The sequence below is a fragment of the Antechinus flavipes genome, chromosome 3 (assembly GCF_016432865.1).
Source record: "Antechinus flavipes isolate AdamAnt ecotype Samford, QLD, Australia chromosome 3, AdamAnt_v2, whole genome shotgun sequence".
Classification (NCBI taxonomy): Eukaryota; Metazoa; Chordata; class Mammalia; order Dasyuromorphia; family Dasyuridae; genus Antechinus; species Antechinus flavipes.
In genome coordinates, this window is record NC_067400.1 from 171,221,048 (window position 1) to 171,244,851 (window position 23,804).

Below are 23,804 nucleotides of genomic sequence, written 5' to 3' on the forward strand. Positions count from 1 at the left end.
AACAAATGAGAAGCAACTTGAAGGACCTGGTTCAGAGAAAGATTAAATGTAAATAAAGGCAGACACCAGTGAGAAAAATCAAAAGGGTTTTATAATTAAATTTCATAAATATAGTCTATTTTAGAAGTTTCTTTTAAAGATTTTTTTAAAAGTGAGTAAATCCTTTAAAAGTGAAGAAATAAAATGTGAGAAAAAAACATAAAATACCAAGTTGTCATTTAATCAGTAATTTTGTGTAGTCACATTAACAAGGACCAGAATTTAAGAATACTTCAAAGGATTGAGCTGCATCAATTGGCACAGTGTATTTGAAGGTAATAAGATGAAAATTTTTCCTTCAGACTAAATTTATAAAATCTACTTTTAAGTATTTGTATTTATGCTATTTTTGTACAGATAGAAATTATAGTAAAATTATTTTAAATTATTTTTTAAAATCATTGTGTCACTTTTGACATCATTAATACTTCTTCCTGGTCCTTCTAATAATATGAAAGTCATCTTTAATCAAAGTAACTTAACTAAAGACTATCCATTAAAATTCTAATTTTTGTTGACATTTGGCATTTTAGTTAATTCAGTACAAAAATGATTCAAATAAAGAGGTTGATAAATTGGGGTCCTATGACCTCTAACACTGACATATCCAGACCCTGGCTGTAAATTATCTTATGAAACAATATTATATTAAGTAGCGCTTTGGCTCTGTATTCCTAGGAACCCAGGCAGTTTACAATCTAGCTCAGTGCATAAGAAATTTTCACTGATATAATCAAATCAAGGGGAATACAAAGAAATCTATCCAGAATGAAAACATGGACAATAAGGAGTCCTGATAACCACTGTTCTTTCCTGCTTGCAGTAGAGGTATATTGTGTCACAGTAAAAATACCTCTCTATCCATGCTGGGCCAAAGGAAATAAACGTTTCCTTCTAAAATATAAGCTAGTTTGAAATTAGCTCCTTCTACCTGCAGAAACTTGCCATTTCAAGCTGACTCACCCCTTTCCCAGTCTCTTGATGATGGGATCAGGATTTCCTTACCTCTTCCTTTACAGATCTCACTCCTCTTATTTTTGAACTTATTTTGAACTTGAAAGATGAAAGGAACATCTTTCCTTCAGGAGATGATTTAGCTAAATGAATATGATTGTCAGACTTGATGTATTTTTTAAAGAACTGTCTTGGGCCAACAAGTTCTGGAGCTTCCTCATTTTAGTCCTCCTTAAATATCTACCAGTTCAAAATGGATCATGGCTGGCAGAAAACAGTAAGGCATATTGGCAGTGGTCTTACTCTGCTTTATATCCAATATTGAAACTGTTTATCAAATGAGTGCTCTATCTTGCTTACTCTCAAGATGTCCAAATAAACAAATATTCAGTTTTAAAGAAGTAAGGAAAAGACATTTCAAAGACACTTCTCAATTAAGTGTGTCTCTTTTAAAATTATTTAACTATGATAATTGGCACTTACACCTGATATGGTGAAAAAATATGGGACTACTGAGTATGAAACACCAACTGACCAGCTGACCAAGAAAGGCCAATTCTGTTTCTCCCTGCCTCTAAAAATATGAAGCACTGGAATTGTAAGTAAAGTTGTGGCTGAGGAATGCCTTTCAGAAGAGCTCTGTATATCCCCTGAGCGAGACATTGCTCATTTCTTGAGCTTTGATTCTCGCAGTCTGCTCCTGTAATTGCAGTTGTTTCATCCAAGCTTGACCGTGTTCCACAATGTACTAGGTTTCTCTCAGATACAGAGGTCCTTGACTGCTAGTCTCATATCCACAGTAGTCCATTTGTTTGTAAAATTGGAAGGCATCTCAGAAGTTTTATAATCCAACAATTTCATTCTACAGTTTGCAAAAAACAGATTGCTGAGAGGGATGAACTGATTTGTTCAAGGTCAGATAATTAACTAAAATTCAAACCTATATGATGCTCCCACTTGAGACCCATCCTTTTCCCTGGCACAGCTCTGCTGTCCAGGAGTGGCTGTCACATAATATACCATATTGCCTAGTCCTGTAGTATTTTTTAAGACTAAGAGCTCCATTAGTTTGCAGGACTATACAAGACACACAGTTTTCTCAGGGATATAACTACCTTCTACGGAGAGACAAAAAACAAAAATAGAAGGTAGAATAATAGGAAGATCAAACTCTTATCTAGCTATCTTCTTGTTCCTTGCAGCACACAACACACACACACACACACACACACACACACACACCCATCCACCCATCCACCCATGCACTTTGTAGTATCTTGGGCTACTCTAGACATGCTTTCCTTGCTGTTATAGGTTGTCTCCAGGCAGCCTTAGAGTAGAAAGATGGCTTGTTAGGGCTAATGCCTTGCCTTCCTGAGATACATTGATTCCATGTCCTCCAGGACTTGATGCAATAGCTCTAATATGAGACGTTGAAGTACATTTTAAAAATATTCAGAATTCTTTTAATAGTTGGCTTGCAAGTTGAGAGACTACAAAGTATATAGCATTACACATTGCATATAAATGAAAAGGGAATTCCATTAAAAAGGAAACATGCTAAGAAGATATTTTCTTGTGTCAAGTTTGCTAACTAAATAAGATAAAGTCAGTAGATAATTTTTCATTAACAAAATTTCAGAAATTCTTCTATTCTTATTCTGATTTCTGCAGAACATCTTGGAACAGCAAGTTGCTAATATTACCTGTCTTTTGCCATATCGATTCAAAATCTGAAGTATATAAATGAAAAATATATTTCCTTGATCTAATTTTCCCATCTTCAGAACTTTCTGACAAGTTTCCTCCACCATATTTCAAAGTGCTACTTTAAATGTCTTTTTCTCCTCTGCAAAGAGTAAACCTTATGGGCACAAGGCATCATGTAACAAATTTCCACAAGACTGGTTATTTTAACTATTGTTATTGAATCACCACCATTATAAGTGAGTTCAAATCCTTTAAAAAAAGAATTCTGATTTTTCCATGTTGCTGTTAGGAAATCACTGAATAAGCTGAGAAGAGTATGTGCAGCATAAAAAAAAGATTCTACATTTGTTTTCCATTTTTCCAGATCGTGAAATTGATTAAACTTTCCAAGGAGCACCCTATTACTCTAGCCATTGGGGATGGCGCAAATGATGTCAGCATGATTCTAGAAGCACATGTGGGCATAGGTAAGTTTGCCCTTTTTGCCCCTTCAGCTCTTTTGACTACATAACTTGGATAATTTGTCATGCTGAAAGGGATAAATTATGACAAAGGTAGTACTAAAAGATGTAAATGGTGTACTTTGAAACCGGAAATAGGCAGTTTCTCTTTGAGTTAAAAATCTGCATCAATGAAAGGAATTCTTATGACAAAGAACTCAAAGATTTCTCTAAATATCCAGATATCTGGATAAGCTATGTCATTTAATATTTGGACATTGGAGTGATGTATTTAATAGAGTCGCCCAATATCCATATTTGTAGTAGTATTATTATTTGCTAAATACATCCCAATGAATTGTTATCTTGTAGGTATTATTGGAAAAGAAGGTCGTCAAGCTGCAAGGAACAGTGACTATGCAATACCGAAATTTAAACACTTAAAGAAGATGATCCTTGTCCATGGGCATTTTTATTACATTAGGATATCTGAACTTGTGCAATACTTCTTTTATAAGGTGAGAGAAGTTTCCGTGTTATTCACTTGAATGTGACATGTATGATAGAAGTGGCACAGTTGCTGAAATTGCTTGAAACCTTAGGAACAGGCTATAAAAATAGATATAACTACAAAGGAAAGAAATGGTAAAGCATCTCTTGGAATAATTCTTCAACAAGAGACAAATTCTTCAACTTTTCCTTATGTTAATACAAAAATGTTTATCTTTCTTTAATCAGCCTATCAGTCTATAAGTGGAATAATATTGGGGAAATTAATATTAATTTAATTAATTTTTGAAATTTAGTTAATTGAATAATTTTTTCTTTCAGTTCTCCTAATTCCTTCCCATTATGTATTTTAATACAGTATATTAGAATGGAAAAGAATACTCATTTTGAGTCAGAAGACCAGCCAGGCTTTTCAGCTTGTCACTCATTGTATAACAATGGGCAAGTTCCTTGGCTTCCCTGAGCCTTAGCTTCCTCATATGTAAAATAGAGATGATAATAGTTCCATTCCCTCTTTCATAAGTTATTGGGAAGATCCATCCTTTTGTTGATTACATCTATGCTAAAAATAGTCTTCCCAAAGCACCAAACTGGTAATATCATTCACCTGCTCTTAATCTTCAAGTGGACTTCCCATTGCCTGAGGTATATAAACACAACTTCAATCTGTTTTGAGTGGTACCTTCTACCCAAAATTTTTCCTATTTCTGTTTTTAGGGTTTTCATCAAATCTTTCTGTATTCTTCATCAATTTATTCTTTATATTCAGTTCAATGAAAGTTTCTTTAGCTAGAAACTGTTATTCATTATGTCTTTCTGTTTCAGGGTCTTATTCAGGGTAATTACTTAATATATGTGTGCTGAATTGAATTGAATTGATATTCAAGAATCCCTGCTGTCTAGCTTCAACCAATTTGTCAGCCTTATTTCATATTGTTCCTTTTCTAGTCCTATGCTCCAGCCAAGCTAGGTTATTAACCCTTTCCTGCATCCATTATAAGCAACCTCACTCTTTGTGAGTTGCCTCATATGTGAAATATATGAAAAGGATTCATATATGAAATGGATTGTCTCCACATCTCTCTGTTGAAATTCTCTTTCTCTTATGAGCAAAACCCAGCTGTCTCCTCCCAGAAAACCTTCCTCCTTCCCAGTGATTTCATACCTCTCTCTTGAGCTTTTCCTATGTACTTTTTGTATTTCAACTTGTATTTTATATATTTATGTATTATCCCTTTAGTAAATACAATCCTACCTTGTATCTCCTTGTGTCTCCAGAGTCTAGTTTAGTGCCTTGCACATAGGCATTGTTTGTAATTTGTAATTTCCTAATTACATGTAAAAAATGTAGTATTTATTTTTAAAAAACATTTGAGTTTCAAATTCTCTCCTTCCCTATCCCTTGAGAAGGCAAACAATATGATATCCTTTATGTATGTGAAGTCATGTAAAATCTATTTCCATATTAGTCATGTTGCAAAAGAAAACATATCTCCTTTCTTCCCCCCCACCAAAAAAAAACCTCAAGAAAAATAAAGTTAAAAAAGTATGCTTCAGTCAACACTCAAACATCATCAGTTCTCTCTCCAGAGATGGATAGTATTTTTTTCATCATGGATTCTTGAAAATTGTATTGTATTAATCAATTAGCTAAGTTTTTCACAGTTGATCATCCTTACAATATTGTTGTTACTTTTTACAATGTTCTTCTGGTTCAGCTCACTTTACTTTGTATTAGTTCATGTAAATCTTTCTAGTATTTTTAAAAATATCTGGCTTGTCAACATCTTATAGTGCAATATAGTATTCCATTACAATCAATGGCCACAACTTGTTCAGCCATTCCCCAGTTAATGGGTATCCCCACAATTTTCAATTCTTTGCCCTGATAAACATTTATTAAACACTGCCAGGTACGATGCTAAGTTCTGGGAATACAACTGGAAATAAAAAGGAAGTCCTTGCTCTCAAGATTCTGGCATGCTAATGCCAGCACAGCAAATAAAGGAAACTGGCAAGGATTGTTCAGAGTCCATGGCCTTTTCAGAAATAAAGGAACATCCTAAGTTCAGGTTCTATCCAGTGTCCCTCCATCTGTCCCTCCAGGGGTAGGGACTGCTTCCAGGGTGAGAATGTATATGTTGAAGGGATCTTTGAGAATGAAGAACTTTTTGAAACAGGATGAAGTCCAGAATAGTACAGCCTGATGGGAAATGTCATTATCCTTCTACCTACATCAGATCTCATTTCTTTTTGGTAATAACAGTATTATATTGTGCTTTAAAATTTGAAGAGCATTTTAAATGTATTACCTCATTTTTCCCTCAAAACAACAATGAGATGTAGATGCTATTATTATTATTACCATTTTAAGATAAGCAACTAAAGCAAAAAAAAAAAAAAAAAGCTAACAGACATTCCCAGGGTCATACAACTAGTAAGTGTCTTGACTCCAGCTCCAACATAGGATCTGCTTTGGCCCCTCACTATCTCGGTAGAAATCAGGCATGATTACTCTTTAATTACTCTTTAATATTTTCATTTCTACATAGTAGGGAATTATTGTATATTTATAAGATGCCAAAGAAATAAAATATAAATGAATGTTTACAACCTATTATTTGTCACTCTCTCAGTCCAAGACTGCTTCAGAGCCTCCCTTCACCTTTTCCCAAATAACAAGAGATTACACTGGCCTACTAGAACAACCTTTACAAGGAGGAGAACTATATGAAATGTGTGTTTTGACTGATAAACATTTTTCATTTCTCTTTCAGAATGTCTGCTTCATTTTTCCTCAGTTTTTATACCAGTTCTTCTGTGGATTTTCACAACAGGTGAGTTTCAGAATCTAAAAAAGAACTTTGCTTAGCCTAATTCTCTTTTCCCAGCATTTTGAGAGAAATGAGAGTAGGTTATCATTAGCATGCAAAAAAACACCTTTGCAGAAGAGTGAGGAAGCAGACAGGGAAAGACTGAGGGAGAAGGGAGGGTATCTTCCTTCATGATCATCCTCTGAAGTGTGTGTGTGTGTGTGTGTGTGTGTGTGTGTGTGTGTGTGTGTGTGTATGCATATGCATGTTTCCTTAATTCCTCTGGCAGACTTGGGGATGAGGAACAATTGAGACAGAATTAAGATAGTGTTTCACATTGATGGGTGTCTCATTGAATTTTCTAGTCCCCCAAAATACTTCAAAGTATTTTAAATATTCTGACATGAATATAGTGCTTGCTTCTTGTGCAGCACTGACTAATTAATTCTTTCCTGGTCCTAGGTAAAAAATAAAGAAAATGGCTTCCTTATGTTAGCCTGATAGAATAGCTTGGTGTACCTCCTGATCCCAGGAATCAGCATCTATCTCAGTGTACCTTCAATCCAAATCCCTTCTCTCTGCCCTTTTTTGGTGATTTTTGTTAGATATGGTATAGCAAAATAGGTCATCATGAGATGACAGGGTGAAGAAAACCCCTTAAGCATTATTGGGAACCCTTCCATTTTTATAGGTTCTCTTCACCTATTGGTATTTTCAGGTACAGTTTTAATTCTAGTGACTTAAATGAAAGCCCTGTTTAGTCTACCATATACAGGATATCCCAAAAAACCTTAGTGCAGTTGTAAGTGGTAAGTTACATTCATAGGACCGCAGTGTATATGAATCTCTATAAAACTAAACCATTCCTAGTTATGATAGATATGCATTTTGATTGTTTTTTTAAATGCAAAAGTGTTTTTATATATTGTGTTATTTTAAAAAGAAAAACAATTCTTTTCTTTCTTCAGCCTTTATATGATACTGCGTATCTAACACTGTACAATATCAGTTTCACTTCCCTCCCCATCCTCATGTACAGTCTGATGGAGCAGCATGTCACCAGTGATATGCTCAAGAGAGACCCTTCGCTGTACAGGTAACGTCACTGAGATACAGCTTAGCAAAACGATTTGTTGAGAGCATCTGCTGCTAGCAAAGATTCCTAAGAAGGAAGTAGTAGCCCAAGTTAAATAATGTACATGTATTATGTGTACATGGTCTGTATCATATCCAACTTGCTTCATTAAGTCATTTTGTGTCTGGTGTTTTCTGATAAAGTTATGACTGAAATAAGAATAGCAACAATAATTGATAAATATAAATAACCCTTTAAAATCTGCAAAGTGATATGCGTACTTCAAAGGATTTGACTTCATAGATTTCCTGCCTAAATTTCCCTTGAAAAGAAAACAAAAAGCATATTACTTCAGAGGGGAAAGAGAATTGTTTGTCTTTTAATGAATCTTACCTCACTTGTCCCCATTATGATAAAGGGAGTCCTTCTTTGTTGTTGTTTGTTTGTTTGCTTATTGTAACAAAACTGGACCTTTGATTTCATTGGTATGAGGAACTCTCAAAGACAGCTAGCTCCCTTGGCCAATGCTGATGAGGGCCTGCTGTTCCAAAATCCAGGAGAATTACCTGGCATGGTGGGGCACTCAGAGAAGTGGGGTGTCTTGCCAGAGACACACAGCCAATGGATGTCACAGGTAGAACTGGAACCCAGATCCTCTTGACTCAGTTGTCAAACTCTTAGATATTCACCTTGTCGTGCTGCTTTTCTAATTCCAGTTCAAGTGAAAATTGGCTTATCTTGTGTTCCCCCAGGACTTTTGATAAATGCAGTTCTTTGCTTTGATTTGTAGTGATGGATTATAGGAAACTACTGACTGCTTGCTGTATTGCTTCCTTCTAATCATAACATGTAGACAGTCAAAAAGAATCCTGAAATAGAGAAGCACAGAAATGAAGACTCAGATTAGAGGAAAATACCAGAAATCTCCAGTGAATGTTATTTGTTGAATCATTGAACATTGACTGGCTTAATGGGGAAGAAATATAATGAAGTATGTTAGTATATTTGCATATATGTGTGGGTATGTGTATAGATAATTATATATAGCTGATATCATTTATATACACTTAAGTATATATAATATATACATATGCACATATACATATACATATGTGTGTATACATACACACACACACACACTGAGAGAAGAAATATTTAAATATTCTCTCTTCATGAATTTGTTGAGAAGCGATATAACTTCATCAGCTTTCCTGGCTATACTGTTGCACAACATATGGCAACATTGTATAACGGAGCTATCACTTGAGAGTCAGAAAATGTGGTTGCAAATCTCAGTCAGGACCCTTAAATACTGAGTAGCCAATTGACATTTGGACAGATTACTTTTCTGAGTTTCAGTGTTTTAATCTCCAAAATAGGAAAATATAATATTGACATTAATTGCCTCCTTGTTGTGGACAAAATGATTCGTAAACCTTAAAGTGCTGTTTTATTGTTGTTATGGAATTATTAGGAAGGTAACTCATCTAGAAAGTATAGTTTGAACTATCTTTGAAGGAACAGAGCTCATTGTGGGAGGGCATTCCATGCAAGGAGAGGTTTCTTTAGTTTATTCTTATTAGTTTATCATTATGTATGTATTTTATATATAATATATATTGTTTATTATATTAAAATATATTATTTATTATTATTAGTTTAGTTTATTCTTTAGATAGATACTAGAATTCTATTATAAGGTCTTTAGCTATTACACAAATTTGTATATATAGCTAGGTATGACTCTTCAAAAGAACTAGAAAGTTAATAAATTATTGCATGGCATAGTGAATAAAAGAGAAAGTCCTGAGTCCTACCTCTGACACATAATTAGCTATGTGACAAGTCACTTAAAATTTTCCATTTAAATTTCCATTTTAAATTCATGAACTACAGACAAGTTGCTGATCCACTTCAGTAGAAAGAACTTCTACTGAGTAGTTCCTCATATTGATAAAATCAATGATCTAGTGAGGGAAGGGCTAATCATATTCTTTAATACCAGTATTTTTAAGATGGAGAGTGTGGCATAGGAAGAATGTCTGCCAAACTTGGGAAAGGACCTATCCCTGAGAAACAGATTTTAATTTTAACATGGTTAAAAAACAATCTTCTTAAATTTTATTTTATGCAGGGATATTGCCAAGAATGCTCTACTCCGCTGGCGAGTATTCCTTTATTGGACATTCTTGGGCGTATTTGATGCTCTGGTATTTTTCTTTGGTGCTTATTTGATGCTTGAAAACACGACAGTGACCATCAATGGACAGGTGAGTATTTTATTTGATTGATGTTGATTTTAGAGGAAAAGAACTTTGCAATCCTGAGTGATCATTTTATCAATATTTCAGGATTGCTTGGGAAGACTTCCAAAATGATATAGAAATGGCTTTTATGTCTTTATTTAGTAAAGATGTTAAAATAAAAAACAACATATCTTCATGTTAAATTGATAAATGGAGTCCTATGTATAGTAATGTTTTGATTGTAGAAGTAGTTTGTTTGATGTGTTCTTTTTGTAACTAACATTTCATCATTAGCTGTTTACCCTCTGTCTCAGGTAAGTTATTAGTATGCTTTGTTATTAGTTGAGTGTTATTTCATATTTAGTGTATTTCATTTTTCCACATAACATTATTTTAATGACATTTTCTATGGAATTAAGGGATTTTTTTATATATACATTCTTCATTCTAGTTGTTGACACATTTTCTGGGGGGTTGTTTTATTTTTATCTTGCTTTTTTTTTTTTTTCCCTTTTTGCTACTTGCTTCTCTTCCTACCCTCAGATAATGACTACCAGCACACACATGGTAAGAGGATTGTGGTTTTGTCCCTTTCTCTGTGTTCTTGGACCACATTACAAATAAAATATTTCTTGTAAATATTTTCAAATGTGACTTTTTCAGTGTGCTTTGTTAGTTGAAACATTCATAGCTGCTGCTTCCTTTCCACTTGCTTTTAGGAATAAAGTTGTCTTAATAGAAGATCAAGAGTATCTGTGTCTACATTTGGCCATCCACAATTAATGCTTTTTCTTGTTTCCCTGAGTTCAGCTGAGCCAGGTGTTTGAAGGGTTTTTGTTTGTTTGTATGTCTGTTTGTTTGAGATGTCTAAATTTCACTTGACTTTAATAAAAAGATAAACATGTGGATATGGCTAATAATATTCAACAGAACCTCACTGGGAAACTTACTCTTGAATGTTATATGCTCAGGCTGCACATGAGAGTATTGAGACAGCAAGTGAGATTCTTCAGAGTTCCTCTACTTGGCGGCCATGAATATTGAATAATCCCTCCAAATAAAGAATTTACTAATACATAAAGGAAAATTACTTTCTGCCATCCCCTTCCAGTAATCCATTTCATCCCCATCCCTAAGAGTGAACCCAGGTCATAAAGTTATAGATTCAGAGCGTGAAGGTCTCTTTCTAGGCCATCTGGTTCAGTCTCCTCATTTTACACATGAGGAAGCTTAAGGTCCAAGAAGGAGAAGTGATCTGCCTGAGGTCAAATGGGTAGTTGATGGCAATGCAGGCAATTGCAGAATCTTGAACATAGGTTCTCTCTACTCCAGTTACAATGTTCTTTCTCCTCTACTAGGAGTTCTTTGATGAGTTTCTCATCTCTATGATTATTTTCCTTCCACTCAGCTATCTATTTACATAGTAGAGTTCTGCACCTGTGATTTGTCTCCTAGATCTGTTTAATCCTCTTTTCATCCATATGACAGAAGTTCTATTATCTTTCCATGGGACCCAAACCAATTGCACTGAATTGATCTGCTGAATTATCTAGATCCTTTTTCCTGTTTGCTCTTCTGATCTTTCTATTTCTAGTAATTTCTCATTTGTCTTGGTCCATGTCTTTGGTTTAACAGTTGCTACAATCCCTAAATGTCACCTGGCCTTATTAGATTCAGACCAACCATGTAGTTTTCAATGGGCTTGTTTTTGGTGCTTTTTATGTAGCTGCTTCAGAACTTGCTTATGGGTCAAGCTATAAGTAAGTGACTTGCATGTAACTCAAAGAGCTGAGATATCACACCCTAAAAATTGAAATTTCCAGAAGATGGCCACTAATGTTGAAGAATTTTGAAGTTTTCCCAACAAGTGGGAAATGATTATTTTATAAAATACAAAAGGATTTCCTCTCTATTTTAGAAGACTTTTTCCCCCCAAAAGAATATAGATATGAATTTCCCATTTTTGCAGTTGATGGTCAAGCCATAAACCATGTAGTCAGTATTATGTTGCTGAAAATCAAATGCTTTTTCTTAGTTGTGTGTTAAAAATATAAATTTTTTTCTCTTTCTTGCTCAAACCCTATAAGCGATGATAGAATCTAGAAAAGTTAAAGACTTCAAAATGGAAGATAGATTGCATAGACTGAATTTTTTCTGGATGACCAGTTTCAATTTATTCTATTTATTTAGTTTTGGTCACTTGAGATCTAGAGTTGTTGCTGTATGTTAGCTGAATAGTGATATGTTTAAGTAGGTAATTTCATTAAAGAATTGAAGGACAACCCAAAGCATATGTAATGCTTCTTTGTTAAAAGATGGCTGTTTATGAAGATTAATGAACCTTCTATCAGTATTCCCATTAGAATTAGGACAAGGTCCCTTGTCACCACAGCTTTGAATTCCTATTCTGTCTGTTGTCAGTTGGGGGAGAAATGTTTTTGAAAGGCATTTGTCCCTGAGAATATTGATTTAGAACTTTTAAGGAATGGTAGATTAAAAAAGCAGAATCATGGTTAGAGCTTTTTTTGCAAGGAGGGGTTGTCTTTGGTCCTAAGCATTTCTTATAACTGTTCCATTTTTTGATTATTATAAGGTGTATTACCCAGCTCACTCTAGGAGCTGTAACCATTTTTTTATCAGCAGTATTATATTCCTCACAGAATACTTACAAACTTGTAATGTGTTAATAGTAGATGGTTGTAAACATTAAAAACATCAAGAGAACGTAATGGAATTGAGAGCAATAAGCAGTGTGGGCGCAGAACAAATTCTACCAAACTCAATCACGTTCTTAGTAAAATCACTAAAGGAGTAAGTGAAAGGAATACAAGGAATGCTCCTAAAGGCACTGATTTTGGGAAAATATATGAATCATTGCCTCATGGAATTTCACTTATAAATCAAATTTAATTTGGTTTGGACTGGAAAACTTGGAAAAGAATTGAAACTTGCTAAAAGGTGACACCACTAAAATTGGCTAATAAAGAAAACAGTGACTTAGAAGTCTCTGGGGTAGCAGTGATGATTGGTGCTAGATCTCAGTTAACATTTGCATTAATCAGGTGATGATAAAGGTAATTGAATGTATAGATGATGCCAAGTTGAGATATATAAAAAAATTTGAAATTCCATCCAGTAAATATTCTTTGGGAACTAAAATTGTGAGAAACATGATCCTCATTGCAAAAAGTTGATTTTATTTAGATTCCCAGCCCCTTTTCTATGGAAAAAACACTGAAAGAAAACCACATCAAGGAAAACATGAACTCTCATTTATTTAGATCCTCCTCCTCTCCCCATCCCCAAGATAAAGGAAATAATATTTTTTAAAAACCAAATTGACAGAGCTTGGTAGATACATGGAGCACTGAGCTGAGTTGTTAGGTAGTAATAGCAAAAGCTATGAGCCTTCCCTGAGTAGGAAAGGCAGATTTCCTTTTAAATAGGGCCAGTCCACTCTACCACTCTTCCTTTGTCCTAGTTCTTCATGTGATCATTTTTTTATGTGTAAGAAAGGAAGCTGTTGTCCCATGGTTAAATATCTACCATTAATCTCTGGTTAAACCAGATAAAATCTTATTGTCAAGAGAATGAAAATGCAGGTCTCTGTGCCCACCTCTGAACAACTCTTGATTCCTTTGTCTTAATAGCAGCCAAAGAAAAGGTCAAAATGTATCTCTCCAATGCTGAGACCTTAATTAGAACTATATTTACTCTTTTCTTCTACTGCTTCTTACCCCTCATCTTGAAAAGTAAACTAAAATCCATGTTTTATTCTCATTTAATACTTTTATCTTTTTAGCTTGTTAACTTTAAATAAAACATATTTTAGTTAGAATAAACATCAATGTTATTGTCTTATAATTAAATAAGTTATTATGGGAAACATTAGCCTTTAATATAGGAATAATTCACATACACATGTTTTACCATTGTGTATCTCTTTAATCTGAGGAGAATGAAGGATTAAAAACCTAGACTGGAAAATACATTCATTGAGCCCACTTTAACAAAGAAGAAAATTATTTTGAAAAGGTGCTACTCATTTTTTCATGCCTTCAACAAATATAGTCAGAGCCAGAAGGGAGCTTAGAGATGGTTTAGTCAGCCCCTTCATTTCATCAATGAGGAAACAGTCATAGGGAAATTAGTCCAAAGCTAATCCATATTCTTATTGCCACATAACTGGATAATTGGAATCCCCTCTTCCTTAATTAGGCTTTTGCCTCTTCTGTCTTCCACCTCTAGCACATCATACATGTGTCTGCATAGAACACTACCTTGATAATACAATTCTCTTGTTAAAAAGCTTAGTTTCCTTTATGTCAACATCAACATCAAATCCATTCCCATTAGTTTGACATTCAAAGTCTAATAGAGTTTGATAAACACTATCCTGCTAGACTCGTTCCCTGCTATTCTATCAATTAACTTTTCATTCCAGCCTAATAAGGATATTTATTGGCCCTCTAAAATGATTCACTTTTTGTGGCCTTTTACATTGTTCACCTGACCTGTAATTTCCTCCTCTTTGTTTCCAAATACTCTACAGCCTTAAAGTACCACCTCAGTTCCCTTCTTTTCCATGAAGCTTTCATTGGCTACTGTAGCCCATACTTCTAGAGCTCTCACTATTTTAATACTTGTGTCATTATTCTTTGGCTTCCCAACCAGAGTGTAAGTTCCATGAGGATGGGTTCTAATTTAGATCCATTCACAATTCTTGGCATAGTACCACACAATAGGCATCCACTAAGCAGTTGGTTGGTCTACATGGGCTGTGATTCCCTAGTGACCAAAGAAAATTAATACATACCCACAGAAGTTATTTTCTTTTATTCAAAAGCCTCAGAAAAATTTCTTCAAGTGCACAATTAAAGCAAGTTTCAAAAACTCAACTCAGGTTCTGCATGATCTCTCTCTGGGACTAGATCTTGGGATTTTGTTATAAGAGACCTGAGAGATCATGCCCAATTTTCTCATTATAAATACAGGGAAATTAAAGCTCAAAAGAGAATAGTGGCCCAATGCCTTATACCATAGCTATGACTCTTCATTAAGGAATGCTACCTTAATCCTCCCTTCTTCATAGAGATGTTTTAAAAATACATTAGATAAAAGTGAAGGAACTAAATCACTAAAATGATAGAAACCATTACTATATGTATATTTATATATTGCTATATTATGCATACTAATATATAGTTTTAAATTAATGTATTAGTCTGTTGTTTCAGTCAAAAAGAAAAAAAATCTCAATTCTGGGCACAATCACAATTTTAAAGTAAAATATAAGAGAAATATGACTATAGGCAGAAATACTTTCCCAAGAAAAGTGAGTACTAGAAGTGTGCCTTAAGAAACAATTCTTTACAAAATTAGAAATTAGAGAAGAAAATGGTTGAGTCTGTGATCTTAGCTATTTCTCCATCAGAGTTTAGTCACTTTACTAGTGACTATACTTGGCTAAGTATAAGGAGTCTTAAATTGAAGTTATTTCCCAATGTGAAGGTATTATCTGTGTGTAATTCACAAATACATGGTTTTCATGGGTTTTAATTCATACTCACTTGGACCAGTCTCAGCTTTTCATGTCATATAATTACGAAACCTCTAAAATATGAGAGACTTAGAGCAACTGTAATCCCTATTCTCTCTTCATGACCAGACTTCCTTTTGTCTCCCAGAAGTTTGTCTCCTCAGTTTGAATGTAGGATAGCCTAAGTTCTAGGAGACTGCATTCAAACTAAGAACTTCGGGGATTCCATCCACCACTCATACCCCGCCTTTCTAACTTGCCTGTTATCCTTTCTCATCCTTTTGAACTCACCATATTTCAGAGCTGCTCTCCCCTTCTCCTGCTAATGTTATTTATCTTGGAAATATCTGTTGCTCTTACTGAAAGTGATTGAGGATCTACATCCCTGAAAACAATTGGCAGTTAAATTAATACAAGCTTTTGAGAAAAAAAACATGAACTCTATTGAGGGTTTATTGCCCCAAAGCAAGGTTTATTTAGGTAACTATAGGTGTGTCTGCTTTTACATAAAATACCCCCAAATTCCTAATTAGGAATCTATTAAAGTATATCATTTCATTATTTAAAAATTCTCTGCTGATTCACAAGTATTCTCAGTATTAGTAAGATATTAACATTTATTAGTTTGTAGTATACAGGGGTAGCTAAATGGTGTGATGGATAGAATGTCAACTCTGGATTCCGGAGGACCTGAGTTCAAATATGACCTCAAGACATTTATTAGCTATGTGACCTTGAACAGCCTGTTTACCTCAGTTCTTCATCTATAAAATGAGATATAGGAGTAAATGACAAACATTCCAATATCTTTGTGAAGAAAATCCCAAACGGTGTCACAAAGAGGCAGACACAACAAAAAACATTTGAATAATACACAGTGTACTGTGTGATATTTTAATACCTATGAAATAATATAGTCATATCATATATTTGTATATTTTATTATTAATTTCTACTATGTTATTTATGGGTTTGATATAATAATTTAATATTTAAATATTTTTAAGGAAAAAAAAAGTTCAAGATAGGTACAATGGGAGTGGCTTAGGAGACAATAATCAAATAATTTTAAGTACAGATTAGGGCAGAAAAGTCCTATATCTGCATCAAGACAATTATTGTCATTTCTAATGATTAATTACAAAAGGAATCAGCATGGAGTTGTGGATAAAAGATCAACAATTTTCCAGGACTATAAGCTATGGATGATGGATCTGCAATGGTGGAAGCATTCATCAAGAGTTCCTTGTCCCAGTGAAATTCTAGGTCTTCTCAAGAATTTTAAGAAATTATTTCTGGGGTTGCCATTGACTTGAGCATAGTTTGCAGTGTTTACACCTAAGGAGGACACTGAAGTTTGTTCTATTCAAAGAATTTCTTTGTTATTTTGATGTGAAAAGTAGCACTGCTATATTATCAACAGATAACTTGAGACTTATTTTCCTGCCAAACAGGTATTTGGAAACTGGACCTTTGGAACTCTGGTGTTCACTGTGTTGGTATTTACGGTTACACTAAAGGTAAGGTCATTGAAATTAATATGCCATCTGCTAGTCTGATAATTAGCAATATACATATCCTTGGCATCCAGTATTAACATCTATAAGCTCCCTCCAGAATGAACTAACCGTATAGTGATCTACCTTAGCTATAGCCTACTAAAAGTGTATGCTTTCTCATTTGGGCTCAACTAATTTAGAAGGAAGTAATAATGTATCCATCTTTAATCAAATCTGATATATAAAAATTTGACTTTATACAAAAAATACATTAGGAATGAAGACACTTCACAGAAAGATTCATGTTAGATTTCCTTTAGAAAGCAAATACTTTAATACATTTGAAATCAATTTTATTTATATGAATGAAGATTTTTACAAAACTTTTCAGGAAATCTTAGATAAAGCAGAGTCTGCCAGTGCTCTGAAAAAGAAATGGACCATGTGATCACTGTGGAGTGAGTGAAACTCAAGGAAGAACCCACAACTATTCTCAAAAGTTGTGGTTGGAGTGATCTAACTCCAATTTGTTATAATAGCTTGAAGCACGGTGTTAACATGAGTACTTTGCAGTTTCCCTAAGACCATCTAGGTTGGGAAATACATAACTAAAGAGCTTCCAAGCCTGGAACAAGAAATGCCTCAAGGAGAGCTCCCTTTCATCCCAGGTGCACTCCTACATCTCAGAGAAATAGGTTTCCTTTGTTACCAAAACTGGCATTTTAGTTTAATGCATAGCTAGTGAGCTTTCTTCACTAATTTTAAGGTTTTCTCCATAGTCTTGTTATAGGTTGGCCTTGGTTATTGATAGCAACATTAATCATTCTTTTTTCCTTTTAGCTTGCCCTTGATACACACTACTGGACATGGATAAATCATTTTGTTATTTGGGGATCCCTGATTTTCTACATTGTCTTTTCTCTACTGTGGGGAGGAATTATCTGGTAAGAATCTAATCAAATCATTTTGAGCACTTAAATACTTGATTTTTATAAAGTTAAAATTTTATATAATTTAAAATTTAAAGTTACAATTTTATATAATTTAAAATTTTATAATTTTAATAATTATTTTTCTTAAGTCTTAAATGATCTCCTTTCACTGGCAAGAGATATACTTGAGCCAAAAAAATCTTTTGTATTTAAAGTATGAGGACAAACCTGTTCCTATCTCATGTTCCTATCCTTCTACTAGTTCTTCTGTTACTTTTTTCTATAAATCTCTTCTCAGAGAAATCTTTCCATAGCTTGGAAACCTGGAGTCTATGTCAAGAATCCTTGGACAATTTAAAGGCTTTACATAGGAATTTACCTACTGGGATATAGAGGCAACAATGTATCATTTATTTTACTATTTCTAAATTGGAGATTTTTTTCTCCCTCAGTTAAAGTAGAGAAGAATCAATTAATCTGAAAAGGTATACTTTTGGTCCAATTGATAAAGGCAACTTAAATTGGATGAGATTTGGAACCCTTTCTTAAACTAGCTGCTAGACTGTAATAGATAAAGTAGCATATTATAGTCCAGAGTCCTGCCACTCACGTAGAATTCTCTAATTCTCCTACCAAAATTTTTCTCTCTCATTTGTCTATGCCATAATTATATATTTTATTACAAATAATGGATTCCTACTAAGTGGGAACCACTATCCCAGATTCCTCTTCACTGACCTTACTTAGACTATACTCACCAGTTTCCAGTGATGAGTAAACAACACTGTCCATTTTCTCCTTGGGGTTAAGGAGCATGGCTAAAGAAAAATTTGCCAACCAAGTTCAAATTCTTGCTATCTGATCGCAATGGAGTGCATATTGATTCTCAGTAGTCCTTTTATCTATCTCCTATTGACAAGGATATTCCTCATAGAAACTTTTATAAATCCTTTCTACTTTGTCAGATTCTTGTCCTCACCTCCAGCACTCTCTCAGAATGCTTCTTTTTTTCCTTATTTGAATTGAGACTATCCAAGAAGAATTACTCATGTGTTTACTTTTTCATGTCAAAATATACCTGTTTCACTCCTTTTACTCACTTTTAGAAAGTTCTTTACTCTCTTTTTGAGAGTTAAGCTGTCTTCCTGATTCCATCTCCTTCCTCATTCGCCAGAATTTTGTTCCCACAATTTTCCCATCTTAGTTTTGCATTTTTCATCTTTCCTGATTCACTGGTTTTTGAATCCTCTGTCTTTAACCATGTTCAAGCCAATTCTGTGTTAAAAGTATAAACAAAAACCAATCAAACAAAAAAATCTCCTCTGCCTCCTAAGGATGCATTTCTGGTTTTTTTTTTTTTCCTTTTTTCAGGCTAATTCTTCATTGTCTCACCCCTGCACACGCTCTCATTTCCCTTTCTATTGAATTTCTTTCAGAAGATTCTTAATGACTTCCTTTGCTCAGTTGACCTTTTCTTTAATCTTTCCATAGCATTAGACATTGTTGACCATCCTTTCATTAAGAAATTGAATCCATTTCCTTTTTAATTTGTGTGTGGAGAGCACACTAAACTTTTTGGGTTCTTATTGTACTTCTCTGACTGCTCTTTCTCTGTCTTCATCATTTACTTTTCTTTTGTCTTTTTTCCTTTCTCTGTTTTCCCTCTGACCCTGTACATTCTTATAATTTTCATTTTTATAAATATAGTTTTCTGGGTTGTATCTTTAGAACTGATTTATCTTTGATCCTTTATATCTTATATCTTTCCATTTGCTTACCTGTCACTACCCCAAGCTAAAACCAAATCCTTTGCACACATTTGCACACCCCTTTGCTGTAAAAATTACAACTCATGTGAGTTGTTTAATGTCATTGAGCTCCCATCAAGTACCGAATATCCTTGAAAAAATAAATCTAATCTACAATAATACTCTCCAGGGATCTTTTGCATATCATATACATTTTCACCTAAATGTTTTCAGCTTTCTTATCAAATGTTTGTTGTAACAACCTACAAATTTTAAAATCTGGGAGGTGGGTTGGCATAGGTTCAAACCTTTCATCAATTAATTGTTGCCCATTCAGATGGGGACTTCATGTAGCCAAAAGAAACTTGAGCTTCATAGTTTTTGAGCCCTCCTTTTGAGGTGTTAAGAAACAGGATAAGATTGGTAGTGGTCCACTGATCCTGATAAGTATCAAAGAACCCTTTTGAGAGCACTTAATATCCTTTCAGAAGCAATGGGCAGGGCAGAGATCCTTTCCAAGGATTCCAAGAAATGATGTTTAATGCTCAGGCTGCTATAGGAGAAATTTAGTAGTGGAATCAAGAGTGAACTACAATGATGGACTCTTTTGCCTCCAATTTTAGGCCCCAATACCTTATTCGCCCCTTCTTTTAAATAAAGATTTAGCAATTCAATCATATAATCTGCTTCTCATGAGGCAGCATTTCAGGAAAGGAGAATGTGTATAAATGAAATTAAACAGTTTTTGCCATTACTTTCTCCATTTTTGCCTTTTTTTCACAGGTACCTGTGAGGGATATTTTCTTCTTTTCTCTCCAAAAATTTCCTTTCATTGTTAATAAGGTAGCTAAATGATTGGAATTGGAATCCAGAAGTCCTGAATTCAAATTCTGCTTCTGACACTAACTACATGAGCCTGGGCACCTATTAATATCTATTGATCTCTCTTCTCATCTGTAAAAAAGGGAGTGATAATAATGCCTCTCTTTTCTCATCTGTAAAAAAGGGGATAATAATAATAGCACCTATCAGCTAAGATTATTGTGAGGATAAGATAGTATATTTGTAAAGTATTATACTTAAAACATTTCATAAATTCCAGCTTTCATTATGATTTTATCTTACCTGTTAATTTATAGTCATGACTTCCTCTCAAAGAAGTATCTTTTTTGTGTGAGCTTTTAAACAGTAAATTCTGCTTACTGTCGAATTTCCTTAACTAGAACTTTCAATGTAGTTTAGTAGAAAGTCAGTAAGCATTTCTGAAGTATTTGCTGTGTCCCAGGAACTGTGCCAAATACTGGAGTCACAAAGAAAGGCAGAAAACCAGAAATTTGATTCTTAATAGCAGAGACACCATGGAAACAAGAATATATGTGAAGAATATGTACATACTAATTTGGAAATAATTATACATTTGTTCCTGGAGACCCTAGGGGACCCTCTGGTATTGATTAAGGGTAGAGGAAAGGAAGACATAATCAGACTTACACTTAGGAAGGTCTTTTTAAAAGCTAAATAGAACATGGATTGGAGTGGAGTGAAACCTGAGGTAGCAGGTGAAGCAAATAACAGAATATTGCAATAGTCTAGGCAATGAGGGCCTTGCACTAGGGTAACAGCTGCGTCAGAGGAGAGAAAGGAAAACATATGAGAGATACAGATGCAGAGCAAAAAAGTAGCAGTCAGAAGACAGCATCTAGACTTCTTTATAATAGAAGAAACATTCTCTCTGTAGAGGATTTAAAAATAGGTATAAAATATGTTAGATTTTTTCCCCCTATAAATATGTACTTTCTCACCTGTTCCTTTTTTTCCCCTTGTCTCTTTGATCCTGTAGGCCTTTTCTCAGTTATCAGAGGATGTACTTTGTGTTCATACAGATGCTCTCTAGTGGTCCTGCATGGTTGGGCATCATCCTGTTAATAATTGTCAGCCTTCTTCCAGATATTCTCAAAAAGGTTCTATGTAGGCAGTTGTGGCCTACAGCAACAGAAAGAACTCAGGTAAAAATCACTTTTCTTTTATATAACTACTGGCTTTATTATTGTAAGATAAGGGTTTAGAGTTTGGGAAGTTATAAAGGAATAGGCTAAAAGGCTTGTTATAATAAAAAAGTATGCTTAGTCAGAAATGAATGTAATAGATTGGTTCTACAAAAGTTTATTTCAGAAGCAATCACTTTTAAGATTGCTGTTATTTTTCAGGTAGTGGTAATAGAGTAGCATAAACATTCAATGAATTTAAGTGGAATCCATAATAGGAAGTAAAGACCCTTGCTTAAGATATTTATTTTCCACCCTCAAACTGTGGCCAAAAAAATAAAAATAAAAAATATCTAAGCTCCAGAATAGATTTCTGCATCTTGCCTTTTCTCAGAAAAGTGTTCCTTCCTACCACCTACTTATTACTCCTAGCAGAACTCTTTTATTTTTGATACCAACATGGCCTCAGATTCATAATAAGTTTGTAACCTCCATGAAATTGGTTCCTTCTCTCCTTTAGATTCATAGAAAAGTGGGATTCACTGTTGGGGAGTAGAGTGGAATACCTAATCACTCCTCAGTATTGAAGATCCCTTGTCTTCTTACCCTCTTTCTGATATTTTTTTTTTTTTTTCAAAGAATCATGGAGGAGTAGAGGGAACCAAAAGGTGAGAGCAGGAAGCCACAGATAAGATTGGGACAAACAGGAAGCTAATTTGAGTGGTAAATGCAGAGATGAATTCAAACAGTGAAGGAGAAGAAAAGACTAGAAAGAGACAGACAGAAATAGAGAGCGAGATCACAAGGGGTGGAGGAGGGAAGCAGAGAGAACAAAGCATAATAAAAGATTGTAAATGTTTACTCTGAAAATTAACAAACATAATTTAGAATTCTATTTTATCCAGTTTTTTAATCCAAATGGAAACAAGCTTTTTTGTGTTATGTTGTTTTTTTAAATGTCCCTAAATAATGACCCATGAACAATCATTCCCCAGGGATTAGCATTGAATTCTTGTCTACAAGATTAGTAAAATATTTGTATTATTTGAAATGAGCTTTATTTGAAACCTAATGCTTTTAGCTCCTAGTTAGACTTTTCCCTTTTTTAAATCAACTGCCCCCATTTAAACAAAAAGCCACCCTCCAATTACTAAATAAAGGTAAAGAAAAGTCTACTCTAGTAGTTCAATATTATGAGCTGGTCCCTTGGCAGGAGTTCTTTCTTTGAAAACGGACAGGGCAGGACAAGAATATCTTCAGGTGTCCAAATCCTCTTTCGCTTGGATGGATAGCAAAAGAATAATGGCTCCAGCCAGAACTCCTGTCGCTCTTCCAGAAAGTAGGAAGGAAACAGCTAAAGGAGGTAGGTAGTTGGGAGCTTTGCTCTCATTCTTCTAAGTAAGAACAAATCTGTAGTGTATAGCTTATGTGGTGAAGGCAGGAATTTTGAAAGGTCTCCCTGTGAAAGGAACTTGCCCTGCTGTCTTTGGTGGATGAGATGAAGAAAATAAAATAAATACTAGATACATCCAAAGCCGTATTCTATGAGCAGCAGACCTGTTGAAGGTTTATTTACTTTGGTTTGTTTTTAATCTCTTGAGTAGTAATCCTCTAGGACATAGTTGTTATGAATGAGACCTTTAATCCTTGAGGCTGGCTTTGTACTTAGCAGTTAGCAGTACAGCTCCTTAGCCATGCTTACTGGGGGCTCCTTTTTTTCTTCCATGATGTATGGAAGTCATGGAAAAGTGGAGGTTCTCTTTTTTCCCCCAAGACAGTGGAAGGTACCTCCTTAGTCTTGTAGATCTTAAAATAACCCTGAATATTACGTGTTGCCATTTTTTCTATTACAAGAAGAGTTAAAAGTCTTCATTGTGGGTTCAGGGGGCATTTGGTCACTTAGGATAGAAGACTAAAAGGGAATGACAAATAAAACAAAAAACCTGGTTGGTGTCATGTGGGGGTGGCCTTGTGGAGAGCCATGGCTAGAGAATGAACATGTTGGGAGGGTTATAACAATGCCAGTATCTGTTTTCTTAGTGTGATCAACATTTATATGCACTAAGCATAAGCTTTTAACCAGATTTATCCCCTTGTGTTTCTCTCTCCCCTCTTCTCATTTCCTTTCATCTTCCAACCTGCTTTGCCCAAATAACTCCTACCTTATTTAAACATAAATGATGTGCATGGGTACCTCCTGAATCTTCTGGGAATGGCAGACTAAACATCAGTGCCTTTCTGTTGAGCAGTCTACCATCTTTATGCTTTCTCAGACTTCCAGCAGTCTGAGTTTCTAACGGAACACAAGGTGACT

General features: G+C 34.6%; 1 protein-coding gene across 9 annotated transcripts in view; it reads left to right on the top strand.

Moving 5' to 3' along the window:
* The window catches only part of ATP11A (ATPase phospholipid transporting 11A), a 212,546-nt gene that overhangs the window by 177,320 nt on the left and 11,422 nt on the right, over positions 1–23,804 (top strand). For 7 of the 9 annotated variants that reach the window (XR_007951751.1, XM_051984224.1, XM_051984222.1 and 4 more), the window contains 8 exons: positions 3,068–3,170; positions 3,516–3,661; positions 6,431–6,490; positions 7,435–7,562; positions 9,676–9,811; positions 16,781–16,846; positions 17,666–17,769; positions 21,346–21,511. Coding sequence is in view for 7 of the 9 variants with exons in the window: in XM_051984224.1 (XP_051840184.1) it covers positions 3,068–3,170; positions 3,516–3,661; positions 6,431–6,490; positions 7,435–7,562; positions 9,676–9,811; positions 16,781–16,846; positions 17,666–17,769; positions 21,346–21,511 (909 nt within the window). In the remaining 2 variants the exon portion in view is untranslated. Of the gene's footprint in view, positions 1–3,067; positions 3,171–3,515; positions 3,662–6,430; positions 6,491–7,434; positions 7,563–9,675; positions 9,812–16,780; positions 16,847–17,665; positions 17,770–21,345; positions 21,512–22,703; positions 22,854–23,709; positions 23,799–23,804 lie in introns of all 9 variants that reach the window. The other 2 variants (XR_007951752.1, XM_051984226.1) reach the window with 2 other exon arrangements.